Consider the following 14,112-nt stretch of genomic DNA (forward strand, 5'->3'; position numbering starts at 1 on the left):
TGTCCGCCAAGAGACACCCCCACTGTAAGACCCTCCTCGGGTCAAGCTGACCCTAACAGAAAAAATACCAACCATTGGTTTAGTTTCCAACCCTGGGAAATAATTAAAGGTTGAGCCACTGGGCTCTGGAAAGCCCTAAGATGTAACAATTAACCGTAACCTAATGGCTAAACTCCTTTCTCTAAGATACTGTTGCTAGATTCTAAGATGCTGTTGCTAGATCCCACCCTTTAACCTCAAAGTTCTCGATTCTGTGCACCTGCTTCGCGTCCCCTTCGGACCTATGATCCGTCACCTCACTAATGACCTTTCTTGCCTTGCCGTCACCCACATAACCCCAGAGCTTCCGATCGGTGGCGCTCTCTCCTGAGGACTTGCTGACACTCGGAAGGGGCCGTTGGGCCGAACTAAAATAAAACCCATCACCATCTCCGTTCGGGCCCGTGGGTTTCATTCTCAGTGACTCACTTCAGGAGGGAGGGGTCTACCACCACGTCCCACTGAAGGAAGCGGAGACCACGGGCCGGTGGGGCTGCTCCTGCCCTTGGCCGGTCTAAGGGGCCGAGACACAAGGCTCGAGGGGCGCATGGAGGGTGGAAGGACTCAGGTGGATCCTGGGGGGGGGGTGTCTCCACACACTGCAGGGCCCTCACAAGGGCCCAGATCTCTCTGGAAGGATCCTGGTTACCTGACCTTGCTTTGGACGTGCTGGCGGCGGATGGGGCGGGGGGGGGGGGGGGGGGGGGGGGGGGGGGGGGGGGGGGGGGGGGGGGGGGGGGGGGGGGGGCGTGCAGGGGAAGAGAGCCGCTGACTGCTGCGAAGAGGCTAATCCCCCCGAGGCGTCTCCTGCCCTGTGTCCAGTGCTTACCTCCCCCTCCCTCTCCTTCCCGTCTACCTCCAGCCGCCGCCGTCTAGTCGGCATGTGACTATGATAACATCTGTAACGCGTCCAGGCACTGCCACATTAGTGGCCAAGACCGTGGGCCTGGGGCAGGGGACCCCTCGGGAAGGCGAGGCCGTGTGGGCCAGGCGGCGGGCTCTGGGTCTCCGCTTCTGTCTCCACGGTGCGGGCGGATGGGGCAGCGTGCGCGGACAAGAGCGTGCGACGGGTCCGCTGCCTCCCGGCCTGCCTGGCGTCTGGCCCTCCCTCCCGTGGGGCGCCACCCCTTCCTGAAGCCAGGACGGCCAAGAGCTGCGGGCACGCGGCCTGAGCTCGGCCACCGCGTGTTTCCGGGGACCCTGGGCCTGGAGCGCAGATCACAAAGCAGCAGGGACAGTTCAGAGTTCCTGCCCCGCTCTCGGCCGGAAGGGGGGGGCGGGGGCTGAGCACCCCAAGCCCAGGGTAAGTCCCCCCAGGACCCCAGGCGCGGTCCCCTGCCCTCACCTAGATGGCGCGGGCGGCCCTACCCACCCCGTCGCGGGGGTCCTTTCTTGGCACCCTGACCCCTCACTGACGTGCATGGAAGTCACTTCCAAGTCCAAGTCCCAGGAGCCCGGCTGTGACAAGAGCCCGTGTCTGCATCCCTGGACGCATGCTCGAGGGGTCGCTGGGGGCCGCTCCCTCTTCCCAGAGCGCACCGACCCCCTGACGCCCCATTTCCCACACGCCTGGGGCCCTCATTTCTCCACAGCCCGCAGCCCCACACGCCCCCCGGTTTCCATCACCCACCATCCTGATCATAAAGACCCCGGCTGCTTGTCTACCTGGCCCGCCCGCCACCCCCCTCCTCCCCAGGTCGCAGCCCCATGAGGAGGGGCCTGTGTCTGCTTGTTCTGAGCCCCGGGGGCCAGCACACCCACGACCGAGCGCAGAGCGGCGGCGAGACTCGGTGCACAGACACGAGAACTGAGCAACAGTGCGATTTTAGTGACCTCGGACGAGGGGCAGCGCAGGGCCGGGTGGGGAGAGGCCCGTGGACAGCCCAGCAGCTGCCCCGCCCACGTTCTGCTGCGTCTCGACCTGGAAACCAGCCAGGGGTGGGGGGTGGAGGGTGAAGGGGAGCGGGGAAGCTAGGACTTCTGTGCTGGCTGGTGAGCATTAGTTGAAACCTTCCAGTACTTTCTCTGAGCTCAGAGGCATCGTGAAAGCGGGAGGGCCCTCTGGTGGCCGGTGTGGTGGCGGCGCCTGGCTTCCCCGCGCTCCCTCTCGCTCGCGGCCTAGTTCACGTCCGAGGAGTTGGTCAGGTAGAAGGGGCGGATGACCACCTGGAAGGTGCTGAAGGTCCCTGCCGGGCAGGGGAAGAGAGACGCGCTCCTGGAGCTGTTGGTGCCCAGGGCGCCCGGGATCGGGGCCTTCTGCCCCAGGAAATCGGTGACGTCGGCCACGAAGCGCCCCTGGCAGACCATCAGGGCTCTGTTCTGGTAGCCGATGGTGGGGTCCGAGTAGCCAGACTTGGAGAGGCCCAGGAGGGGCACCTCGTCCGGGGTGCAGGAGAACCCGTAGTTCCAGCAGCTCTGCACGGTGGGGAGGTACAGGACGGACCAGGAGACCAGGCTGTTCCGGAACAGGAAGCTGGGGTGCTGCGGGGTCTGGAAGGACCAGCTCGGGTTGTACCAATAGCCAGACGTGGCCCGGTAGGCATTGTACGGGTAGCGGGCCGCGGCCCGGGAGCCGCCCGAGACGTTGGCGCTCCAGGTGGGCGAGGTGTACAGGCGGGGCTGGTAGGCGGCGTCACTGAGGTTCAGGCCTCGGTACCGGGCCAGCAGCCCGAGCGGCACCGTGTGGAACTCCAGGGCCTGCAGGATCTTCTTCTGGAAGAGCGCCTCGTGGGCCCCGTACAGGGACAGGTTGAACTGCAGCTGGAAGAGGGTCTCGGGCAGCATCATGGGGAAGCGGACCTCGTGCAGCAGGCCCTCCACCTCCCCGCGGGGGGGCTGCGCCTCGAGGCTCCACGCGTCCACGGCCGCCAGCAGCGTCAGCTCGCTGGGCACGGCCAGGTCGCTCCGGGAGAGCAGGGCCTGCAGCAGGGCCGGGGGGACGCCCGGCCAGGCCTCGGCCTGCGTCAGGGCCTCGAAGTTCCAGGCCAGGAACTGCACGCACAGCTCCTCCAGCACAGGGTCCCCAGTGGCCAACGCGTAGGCATAGAGGTGCAGGGGCGTCTGGAAGGAGGGGTCCTGCGGCAGGAGGACGGCAAAGAGGCTGGAGCAGAAGCTCCGCAGCCGCCAGGCCCCGTAGGTGGAGGCAAGCTGGTGGAAGCACTTCACTGATGTCAGGGAGACATCCAGCCTCCGCGAGTAGAAATACCTGCGGGGGGGGGAGCGAGCGCTGACCGGCGGGGCCCCCCGCGGGCAGCAGGGAGCCGGGCCTGTGTCAGGCTTACCTCTCTGACCCACGGACACCCCCGGTGCCCCCCTCCGCCCCGGATTTATCTCTCGGGTCATCCCACATTCCAAGCGCACCTTTGCTCAGATCTGACAAGCAGGCAGATCCCAGGGTCCCCGAGCAGGACACCTGGCCCCTCGCCTGTGACGGAGGCAGCCCCACCAACTGCCATTCTCTGCCTCCACCATCAGGGCCGTCACCCTCCGCGGTGCCCTGGGCGCCAGGACCTGCCGGCCACCTCAAGCATCAGCGCCGCACTGCCCCTTTCTTCCTGCCACCACAGCCCTGGCCGGGCCCCTTTGGTCCCTTGCTGGGTGCCCCTCTGTCCCCAGCACCTGTCTCCTGCCCCCCTGACAGGGCCAGCACCCCTGCTTGCTCCCTGTCTGCTCCCCTGCTGGCGGGGAGCCCACCCCGGCGACGCCAGTCTGTGGTTGGCTCCGTGACTCAGGGCAGCGCCAGGACTCACGGTGCAGGGGGAGAGCACGTGTGGGAGGGTCTGCCCGCCGCCCTCTCCCGGGACGGAGCAGGTGGGGTCCTACAGTTGGGAGGGGCCCCGGTCGCCTGCGGAGGAGTCGGGGCCCCTTGCCCAGTGATGGTGGCAGAAGTATGCCATCCGTCCTTTTCCCTTCTGGCACCTGGTATTCTAGAAGCTTAGCGTGTGATTCCTGCTGGCGACCAGAACTCCCAGGGGGAAGAGGGCACCTTCCCTGAAGCCCCTCCCCGGGGCAGCGGCAGGGCTGGGGCGCACACCTCCTGGCCACTGCCTCTTAGCTGGTGGGTCCTGCGTGTGCGTGGACAGGAGGGGAGGGACTGTGGCTAGCACCCGCCCAATTCTCACTTCAGGCCAGAGGAGGAGGTTCCCAGGCCTCAGGGGGCCACTGGTGTGGGGACAGGGGTCCCAAGGTCCCTCGTCCTGCCCCTAAGAGGTAGAGATGGGAAACAAGGGCAGGGAGGGCTAACGACACTCAGAAACCCCGGAAGCTGGCGAGGAGGCCTGGCACCAGGTGCCCACGGGGCCTTGGGCAGAGGAACGGGGAGGGTCTGTGCCCGCAGTGCGGATCAGGTCTCCCAACGCCTCTGGCCGCTGGATGGGGTCAGGAGGCCAAGGGCACCCAGCTCACTGCAGCCTCTCTGCCTTGGGTGGGGACACAAATACAGAGATAGAGAGAAGGGAAGAGACAGAGAGAAGAGAGACAGACAAAGGGGAGGGAGAGAAACACAGAGAGGAAAGAGAGAGAGAGAGAGAGGGAGAGGAGGGACAGACAGAAAGAGGAGGGGCGTAGGGAGAGACAGAGGAGGGAAAGGGGGTGAGGGAAAGACAGGAGGGAGAAAGAGAAGGGAGGGACGGAGGGAGAGACAGTGGGGAGAGACAGAGAGAGAAAAGAGATAGGAAGGGAAACAGAGAGTGGGGGGAGGCAAAGAAAGGGAGACAGGAGGGAAGGGGAGGGAGAGACAGGGGGGGAGACACAGAGATGGGAGAGCACGTCGCCGCTGCCCAGGAGTCCTGGGCGCGATGCCAGCTGGGCCTGGGAAGCCGGGAAGGGCGCGTGCCTGGTCCTCAGACAAATCCTAGACACGGGTCCCTATGCGGGGGGCACAGGTGGCGCCCCCTTCCCACACGCAGCTGGAAGAAACCGATTTAATCTGTCTCAATTGCCATTTGTTGTTTTCTCTGAAACGCAGCTCGCTCGCAGCCATGTGATGCTTTAGGTCTTAAGAACCAGAAGGCACAGCTCTTCTTAAAGAAGCGCTTTGGGAACGCCAGCGGGAGGGCCGGTGGCCCAGGGCCGGGAGGGCAGGCCCCGCCGCGACTCCGTGTCCTCAGCTGGGGCGCCGGCTCACGGGGCGGGGGAAGGGACTCTGACGGGTGTGGGGTCACAGGTGCTCCACCGTCCACACCAGCCAGGTCAGAGCTGACGGGGAGGAGGCGGAGCGCATAACTATGTCTAAGGTCCTTGGAAATCTTGGGCCGTGTTCTCACGCGACCTCAGCCACAGGTGTGTGGGTTTCTGGGCCGCCTAACCTCGCCAGCACACGAACGTCTGGGCCTCCGTGGAGGCTGGGCCCAGGCCGGCGGCCTCTGGTGTGCAGGGCCCCTTCCCGGCTCTGGCCCAGGCCCCTCCAGCGACCGCGCCCCAAGCCAGTCCGGGTCTGGCTCCCCGGGGAACCGTAGCCCCCAGAGGACCGGACGCCTCTTCTCACGGCGGCGACTGCTGGCAGAGTTTTTCATACAGCGTTTCTGAAAATCGATGTGTGTGTGACAGCGTGCGTGTTCAGGGTGTGTGTGTGTGTGTGTGTGTGTGTGAATGCCGAGCCTACAGGTATGTGCAGGAGTGTGCAACTGTGTGCGTGCACCAGCAAGTGTGTGTGAGTGAGACGGTGGGATGCACACAACTGTGAGCCCAAGCGTGTGCGTGCAGGTGTGGGGTGTGCGCCCATTCAAGACCACGTGGCTATGTGGGTGCACGCGGGTGTGTGTGCTTGGGTGTTGTGTCGTGCACACGCTTGTGTTTGTGAAAACACCGATGTGGCCGGCACCGTCTCCCCTCTGGTTTGCCGCCGGGGGGTGGGGGGAGAGGTGGGTGAGCCCCGGTACCCCCGGCCCCAGGATGGTCACCTGACAAAGTCTCTGGCGACAGGCAGGCACTCTGCGTCCACCTCCAAGGTGACGGTGGAGCCCGGCTCCTTCCACAGGGCCTCGGCCTCGGGGTTGGTCGCCAGGATCAGCCGGTGGCCGCACATGTCCAGGCCCTCCTCCCCGCCCTTCGGCTGCACCCTGATGGACAGGTCACAGCCCTTCTGGCTGTCAAAGATCTGCTCGAGGGCGGCAGGGAGCTCATCCGACAGGTCAAGGGTGTGGACACCACTTGTTTCTAAAAGGGGCAGCGGGAAGCACGCTGTTAGGACGAGGGGCCAGGCGCTGCCACCGAGAACGCGTCTGCCCCCTGGCCTGGGTCTCCTTCCGCCCAGTCTCCTCGGGAAGGCTCCGGGGAAGATGAGGGTGCCCAACCCTCTGGGGCGCAGAACCCCATGGAACCTCCCCACCCCGGCAGAACACCCCAAGTTGGTGCCTCTGCTCCCCGACATTCGGGCAGCGTCTCCACGGACGTCCAGAGCCCGAGCCCCCACCCCCCCCCCGCCCCTTTAAAGTCCCAACCACTCAAGGTGACCACTCAAGGTCAGCCAGGCGGTACTTTCTAAAACGAAAACCTTCTCCCCGGCTTGACCCTCTGAAGAGGGAGAGTCAATGGTATCTCGGTGTAGAGCCCTGGGGTCCCTAGCAGCCCCCTTCAGGGGACCGAGGCCTAGAGAAGCGACTCGAAACCTCCGGAGGCGTGCAGTGGGTGACGCACCCCTGCCCCGGCACTCCCAAACCCTAACTCGGAACCCAATCCCACCTGCTCTGTCTCTTTCAGTCAGGGTTACAGTCAGCCAGGCGGGGCCAGACCCGCACTCCTCCGCGCACCGGCCCCCACTGTCACCAGGGGCTCCCGCCGGGGCTGCTCCCCGCCCTGCCCCCACCGCCGGGGAGCCCTCCCTGCCGCTGCTCTGTCCACGCGTGAATGCTCTGTCCCCAAGCCCAGGCCCCACGCCCCGTGTGAAGCCCAGGAAGAGGGACGATAGGACACAGAGCAGCCCCGGGAGGTCGGCACGAGCGGCGGAGCAGGGGGGAGGCCGGAGGGTGAGGTTTAAGGCACACTCGGCGTGGACAGTGTGGGCGCTGCCTCCCACGTCCCGGACCGAGGACGAAGGAAAGTAAAAGGCTGGGTTTAAAGAGCAAGCCTGCACCGCGCAGGTGCCCCGCGCAGGGGACAGGCGGCTCCTGCCCAAGGAGCAGGTGAAACGGAGCGGAGCGTTTGGGAGCAGCCCGGGGAAGGGCCCTGGGGACTTGGGGAGCGGCGTGTGAGGGGGGCGGTTCCGAAGGCTGTCCTGCCCCCTCCGAGACAGGTGTGCGGGGTGCGGGGGGGGGGGGGGGGGGGGGGGGGGGGGTTAGGGGCGGGGGGGGGGGCGGACGGGCGGGGGGTGTGGCTCGGGGCGTAGTACGGGGCGCGGGGCGGGGCGCGGGAGGCACACGTCCCCGGACGACTCACTGTTGGTGCAGATCACGCCGGCGTCCTGGTTGTGCCTGCAGTTGCTCTTGAGCCAGCCCAGGGACCTGCACTCGGCCAGCGACGACTCTGTCCCCGTGCACTCCACCTCGTCCAGCATGACGGGGCCCCTGCCTGCGGGCACACGAGGGTGGCGCCGGGGGTGTCAGCGCCCTCCGCCCGGGTGGGGCGCGCGGGGCCGTGGACAGGGCTGCTCCCCACAGACTGCCGAGTGCAGAGGACAGGTGCGTTTACTGCGGCGGCGGGAGCCCCCCCCAGCCCTCCCGCCCCGGGTCCCTCCGCTGCCCTGCGGGGTCTGAACCCAGGGGTGACCTGGCGGCGATCGGAGTGTGGGTTCGGGTTCATTCTGGTGGCACCCCAAACTGCCCTTCATCTGTACCTGCCCCCCGCCTCCGAATATTTGGATTATTTCCCTTTCTTCGGAATCACTGAAGTCAGTGGAATGTTTGTGCACACAGACGTGTCTCCTGGGGGAAATGGCTCAGTAAGGTCCTTTCTCAGGGCCTTAGGGACCGGCCACCAGCAAGGGCAGCGTGAGTGCCTGCCTGTGGGCGCCTGGCCAGCTCGGGTGTTAGCACTGTTTTAAGTGTTTGCCAAAGCTGGGTGAGGGGGCACGTCGTTTGCGTGTCTCAGGTGACAGCCCCTTCTCTGGCAGCCGGTCCCAGCTCTGGGGTACCTACCTGGCCCGAAGGCGGCTCTGCCCAGTGCCTCGGTGGCGTTCTCAAAGCCCAGGGCCCGGCAGACAACGCTGGCGTCCGTGAGGTCCCACAGGTTGTCACACACCGTCCCCCACTGGCCCTGGTAGAAGATCTCCACGCGGCCCTCGTTGGCAGCCTCCCCGTCGGCCAGCCGCATGTCCCCGTCCTGCACACCTGCTGGGTGCCCGAGGGAACGGGATCGGCAGGGAGGAAGGCCGGGCCTCCATCCCCGTTGGTTCCCCCCAGTGGGGGTGCCCACCATGCAATGAACTTTAAAGACCCCCCACCCTCCTCGAACGGCTCACCCGCTGGGGTGCTCTGATGCCCCCCCCATAACAGGGGTAACACACCCCTTCTTATCTTTGAGGTCGGAGCCCATCCTCCACTGGTAAAGAGGTAGGAGGGGCAGCCAAACCCTAAAGCCTGAGGACAGGGGAGGCCGGGCCCTGGGGCAGAATGGAGGAGAAGGGCCCCATGTGACCCCACCTGGGGCTCGGGGATGCAGCCTGTGCGCCCCAGCAAGGACCCTGGGGAGGGCTGTGGGGGAGTCCAGGGACGGCAGGCCCAGCAACCCCCCCCCCCAAACGCTGGCAGGATATGCCGGGTGCAGAGGGAAAGTGGTACTGCTTTGGGACAGGGTCAGGCAGCAGCCAGGTGCCGCGTCGGGTGCAGCCAGCCTCCAAGGGTCACCAGGACAAGGAAGGGCCTCCTGAGGACACTCCCAGGGACAGGTGTCCAGAATGCTGAAGTCTGACCTCCCCCTGCTCCCCAGCTTTGGCCTGTGTGCTGGGCTCCTGGTGCTCAGTCCCTCCGCTCCCCACTGGATGAAACGGAGAACCCCTTGGTGTCCCCAGGGAACCTACAAGCCTCCAACACTGGGGACGACCGGGGCTCCGAGCAGGAGAGAAGACCCCAGTGAGCTGGGCAGAACGTTGCTAGGTTTTCTGCAGGGAGGGGTCAGCCCCACAGAATGGGGAGCAGCTGCTTTGGGGATTCCGGGGACTCAGCTCACCTTGGGTCCCGGCAACCAGCAGCCACGTCCAGAGGAGCCACGGGAGGGCCATGGCTCGCTTGGGAGGCCCTCGTCCTGCGGCAGGAGAAAGCAGCAGTCAGACGGCAGAGCTGGGCCGCCCTCGGGACCAGGATCCTTCAGACCCTGTGTGCGCTGGCCCTGCTCTCGGCCATGAGCATGGCAGGTGCCCCGTCGGGAGCCCCTCACCCAAGGGTGGTCCCCGGCGTGTAAGGAGGAGCAGGACTCGCCCAGACGAAGGGTGGGGGGAGCGGGTGAGGCCTCCAGCAGCGGGAACAAAAGCTTATCTTGGAAAACCAGGCTCTGGGCGAGGCTGTAGGGGGAGGGAGGCCCCTGGCCGGGCAGGGCCCAGACCCCGAGAGGCCCGGTGGCCCTTGCTGAAGAGAGGGCTTTACTCTTGGCAGCTGGACTCCTGTGGGCGTGCCCTGAGAGCTCTCGGTGCGCCCGCGAAAGGGAGGGGACATCTCAGGAGGTCCTCAGAAATCCAGGCAGGAGTGACAGAGAGGGCCAGAGGCCATGGCTGGGAGGGGGAGTCAGGGCTGAGACCTGGGACTGGCTGCAGCGGGGTGGGGGTGGGGGTGGGGATGAGACGGGGTTGGGGGAGCAGTGTGGGGAGGAAATGCTGGCAGGGGACGTGGTGCTGCCACCTCTGACGTTAGTGTCCCCAAGAAACAAGGCTCGGAGAGGCTCGGGCCACCGAGAGCACACAGCCAGCTGTTGGGGGGCAGGGGTGGGGGGTGAGGGCGCCCAACTCTTCCAAATGTTTGCCTGGAATTCTTGCTTCTCTGTAATTCTTGGGGCTTGGTTTCATCTTCATCCCAGCCTGCCCCTCCCCTGCCCGTCCACCATGTCCCGAAGGTGGAGGGGCCAGTCCTGCGGCCCTACAGCACTCCCGGGCCCAACAAGTGGGCACCCTTACAAGTTCAGGGCTGGTGACCCTGAGGCAGCACCCCAGTTTTCAATTAAAGATGGCCAATCAAGCACCTGGTAGGTGGTATGCAAATATGGCTGCCTTGAGGTGGGCGTGGCCGCCTGCTACAGCCTGCCCCCCTCATAGGGGAACTTGGGATAAGGCTGCCTGCCCCTGGCTCATAGGGTGCCTTTTGCAAATTAGAAAAAGTTACTCTTCCTCTGGACAGGTGTAGGCGTGGGCTGGAATGCACAAAGCGATGAGAGGGCACTGGGCTAAATTCTAAGCGCGTTTGCCCTTTGTCCTTGTGCAGTGAACAACCTGGACAGCTGTACATAGAGACCCTGGGGATCTGGGAGCAGCAATGGTGATTTCTGGGCTGAGGAAGAGTACCAGATCCCCAGTTGAGTACCAACAGGGAGACTGTACCCCCTAGATCACATTGGGTAGTGAGAGGGACACCCACCTGAGACCAGGAGGCCTGAGCTTACCTGAGGCAACTCCTGATGGCTGTCCTGGATCCTCTCGCCTACCTGCTGCAGGACCCCTCGTCCACCCAGAAACCCAGCGTGCAGTGTGGCCAGGCTGGTCCCAGGAAATACTGCAGAAAACAGTTTGGTTTCGATTTCTAGAAACCACCTGACCTGGGTTTCTTCTGGGATTGGCTGCCAGCCCAGGGCTCCCTGGGCCCCTCCCTCCTCTCAGCCCTGGCTGCAGATGTTGGATGTCAAGGTTGTCATCTAACGGACTTGAGAACCAGAGCAAGGTGGCCGAGCTGGACTGGCCCCAAGGCTGGCGCTGGGAAGCGGGAAGAGCAGGGGGGGTGCGGGGAGCAGACCGGCCGGGGCCACGCCGGTGAGACGTGGGCTCCCCCGAAGGCTGGCGCCGGGTCCTGGGTCCGGCCGCCGCGGGGACGGCACCCTCTGCCAGGCTGCGTGATTCATCCCTTTACGTTGGGAGGGACGCTGGGAGACTGGGAGACGGGAGACCGCAGGCTCGAGGATGCAGCCAGCAGGGGACGCGCCTGACCCCACGTGCAGCGGTGACTCCAGGGCCCGCACCGGGCGGGGTCGGAGCACACCCCCACCCCCAGGACGGGCTGTTCTCGCAGGGACTCAGTCCCGCAGGGGGCCTGTAAGTCATGGAGCCCCTCACAGCCATTTCTCGCCCCTCCCCCCACAGAGAGCAGCAGCGGTTTTCCTGGTTTTCCGGGAAGGCCCCTGCCTGCCTCCCCCGCCGTCTGGGGGCCCAGGCTCCCCGGAGTCTGGCCCAGACCTGGCAGCTCAGGGCGTGCAGGCCCCTTGCCCCGGGGATGGCCCGGAGAGAGGCCTCGACAGCAGCCAGCGCAGCGGGAGTCAGCTTCAGACCAGGGAGGGTAACCACAGGGAGTGTGCGGATGGGGGGAAGAGGGGGGCTGACGCCGGGGGGGGGGGGGGGGAAAGCCCACCGGGGGTGCAGGTGAGGGTGGAACTGAGACCCGGAGGCAGTAAGTCCCGACTCTGGTCTGCGCCCCTGGGTCCGGCTGTCAAGGTCAAGTCCTGGGATTCGTGGTTAAATGAGCCGATGAATGCCCTCTTCTCTTTTTGTCACTTGCATCCCACGGTTCCTGGTTCCGAATGATTTGTCCCTTGGAATGTCCCCAGGTCTCTCTAGCCTAGTGGCTCTCAGCCTGGTCTGCACGTGCCAATCACCTGGGAGTTTCACAAACTCTTGATGTGCAAACCCACCCCGTCACCATCCCCGGGGTGGGGACAGGCGCTGGCATTGCAAAGCCTTCCAGGCGGCTGCCGGGTGCGGCCAGGGCTGAGACATGCCGTGTCCCCGACGGTGCGATCCCGGGAGTGAGCGCCGAGGTCAGGCACTGAACGGCTGTCCGCCCACCACATGAGGTTTTAGGAAGCTACACGGCTCATCTAGCTCCCTCCAGAGAAACCAGATACCCGGGGGGAGAAGCATCTGGAAACAGCGCTGGCAAGAGAGACCGTGGTGAGCTTTAAAAATCCTATCCAGGGCACCTGAGTGGCTCAGTCAGCTAAGCGTCTGACTTCGGCTCAGGTCATGATCTCAGGGTTCGAGCCCCGTGTCGGGCTCTGTGCTGACAGCTTGCTCAGAGCCTGGAGCCTGCTTCAGATTCTGGGTCTCCTCCTCTCTCTGACCCTCCCCACTCATGCTCTGTCTCACTCTATCTCCCAAAAGATAAATAAATGTAAAAACAAATCAATAAAATCCCATCCGGATCAGGGAGCTTGAGGGCTCACTGGTACAGAACCTCCAGGACCCCCCTTCTCGCGGTCCCCACGATTTTTGCCCAAACAAGTTGCCCGTCAGGAAAGGAATACAAAGGAAGTCCTTTGGGAGGTGGTGGTGGCCTTACCCTTAAAAACAAAACTGCCAGGTATCTTACCAGCGACAGTCCGTTTATTCGGAAGAGCGGAGAATGGCTACCTGGAGCGAGCTGCCTACGGCAAAGCCACGGACAAGTCCACCGGGCCAGGAAGAGGAGGCGATTTCTTAGAGGTGCCCCTGGGGTAAAGTGGGAGGAGGCGGACGTGGCTTCTCACTGGCTGAGCTGCGGTGGGGGAGGGAGTGAGGGAGGGCCCCTCGTCCGGGTGGGGTGGCAATGCTTCCAGGTGCAACCAGGTCTCTTCCAGCCGGGTGTGCACGAGGCAGCTGGTGCAGGGGTGAGCGCTCCCCTCCCGCTGCCCCCCTCCGTTCGAACCGAGGTTTCCTTTTTCTTAGTTTTCACAGCGGCGCTGTTTACAACTCAGGTGGCTGAGTCTCTAGCCCCATGGTTCCCGAAAGTCCTTCGTGTTCAGCCAAGGAAGATGTGGGGCCGAGGCCTCATCAGGGAATCCAAGTATGGACTCCCCAGGGGCTTTCCAGGCCTTTCCATAGGGGGAACATGGAACGGAGCTTGAGGGGGCCTGGCCCGGTGAGGAGGGACTCAGTGCCGCTGAGATGGAAAGCCCCGGACCCCGCAGACGGCCGCCCAGCTGCTGTCACCGGGAAGCTGCGGCCAACATGGCCGGGAGAGTCCTGGGGGTTTTTGGGGGCGAGGACCCTTGGCCAGCTCGTGGGGTTTTCTTTCCTGAGTCTCCCCCACTTCCGCGCCGTGCGCAGAAACGCTGCCTGTGAGGTCTCCCGTAGACCTTCCGCTCGGACCGGCCCATTTGCTACTTGAACCCCAAGGGCCGTAGCTTCTCTGCCTCACCCCCTTTACAGATGAGAAGACAGAGGCGGGAGAGGCAGGGTGCCCGGCTGTGCAGCTAGAAGGGAAGGAGCTGGGATTCAAACCCACACTCTTTGTTTTTTACAAAAAATTGGCTCTGGGCACCTTGAAGGCTCAGACGGCTGAGCGTCCAACTCTTGGTTTCTGCTCAGGTCACGATCCCAGGGTCGTGGGATCAAGCCCTGCATCGGGCTCCATGCTGAGTGTGGACCCTGCTTCAGATTCCGTCTCTCTTCCTCTGCCCCTCCCCCCTGCTCTCTTGAGGTAGAATTTACCTCCATTAAAGCACATGGATTTAATGAGTTTTCACAGAGGTATACAAATGGCAACCATGACCTTGACCGTGATCTACAGAACATTCTCATCATCCTCAAACGTATGCCCCTTTGCAGTCGGTCCCCTTCCCCAGCCCCCAGCCCTGGCAACCACCGATCTGTTTTGCGTGTTCTAGAATTTCATATCAACAGCAACATACAATAATGTGTAATGTTTTGTATCTGGCTGCTTTTACTTAGCACGAGGCTTTTGAGATTCATTCATGTCACTGCAAATACCAGCCATCGGTTCTCTTTTGTCCTGAGCGTAGTGCCCCACGTGGACGGACCACGATGTGCGTGTGTGTTGACGTGCGCGGAGGGACATTTGGGTCAGTACCAGGTTTCAGCTACCACACATAAAGCTCCGAGGACCATCTGGGAAGACGACTTGGTGTGAACACAAGCGTTGCTTTCTTTTGTGTGAAATACTGAGTGATAGGATTTCCGAGTCATGTGATAGACGTTTAACTTTTTAAAGAAACTGTCGGATTGGCTCC

General features: G+C 63.9%; 1 protein-coding gene across 2 annotated transcripts; it reads right to left on the bottom strand.

Annotated features, from left to right (window-relative positions):
* Positions 1–1,847: 1,847 nt before the first annotated feature.
* Positions 1,848–12,560, bottom strand: LGALS3BP (galectin 3 binding protein). 2 transcript variants are annotated; one of them, XM_029929181.1, is made up of 7 exons: positions 12,474–12,560; positions 10,561–10,670; positions 9,142–9,216; positions 8,112–8,303; positions 7,414–7,545; positions 5,940–6,195; positions 1,848–3,244 (listed from the first exon to the last, which is right to left on the bottom strand). In XM_029929181.1, the coding sequence occupies exons 3-7, from the start codon at positions 9,191–9,193 to the stop codon at positions 2,158–2,160; spliced, it is 1,719 nt and encodes a 572-aa protein (XP_029785041.1). In that variant the 5' UTR covers positions 9,194–9,216; positions 10,561–10,670; positions 12,474–12,560; the 3' UTR covers positions 1,848–2,157. The 2 variants fall into 2 exon arrangements, with proteins under 2 accessions (XP_029785041.1, XP_029785040.1); XM_029929180.1 differs by having other exon boundaries at positions 8,112–8,306.
* Positions 12,561–14,112: the final 1,552 nt, after the last annotated feature.

Source organism: Suricata suricatta, chromosome 17, assembly GCF_006229205.1.
Source record: "Suricata suricatta isolate VVHF042 chromosome 17, meerkat_22Aug2017_6uvM2_HiC, whole genome shotgun sequence".
Lineage (NCBI taxonomy): Eukaryota > Metazoa > Chordata > Mammalia > Carnivora > Herpestidae > Suricata > Suricata suricatta.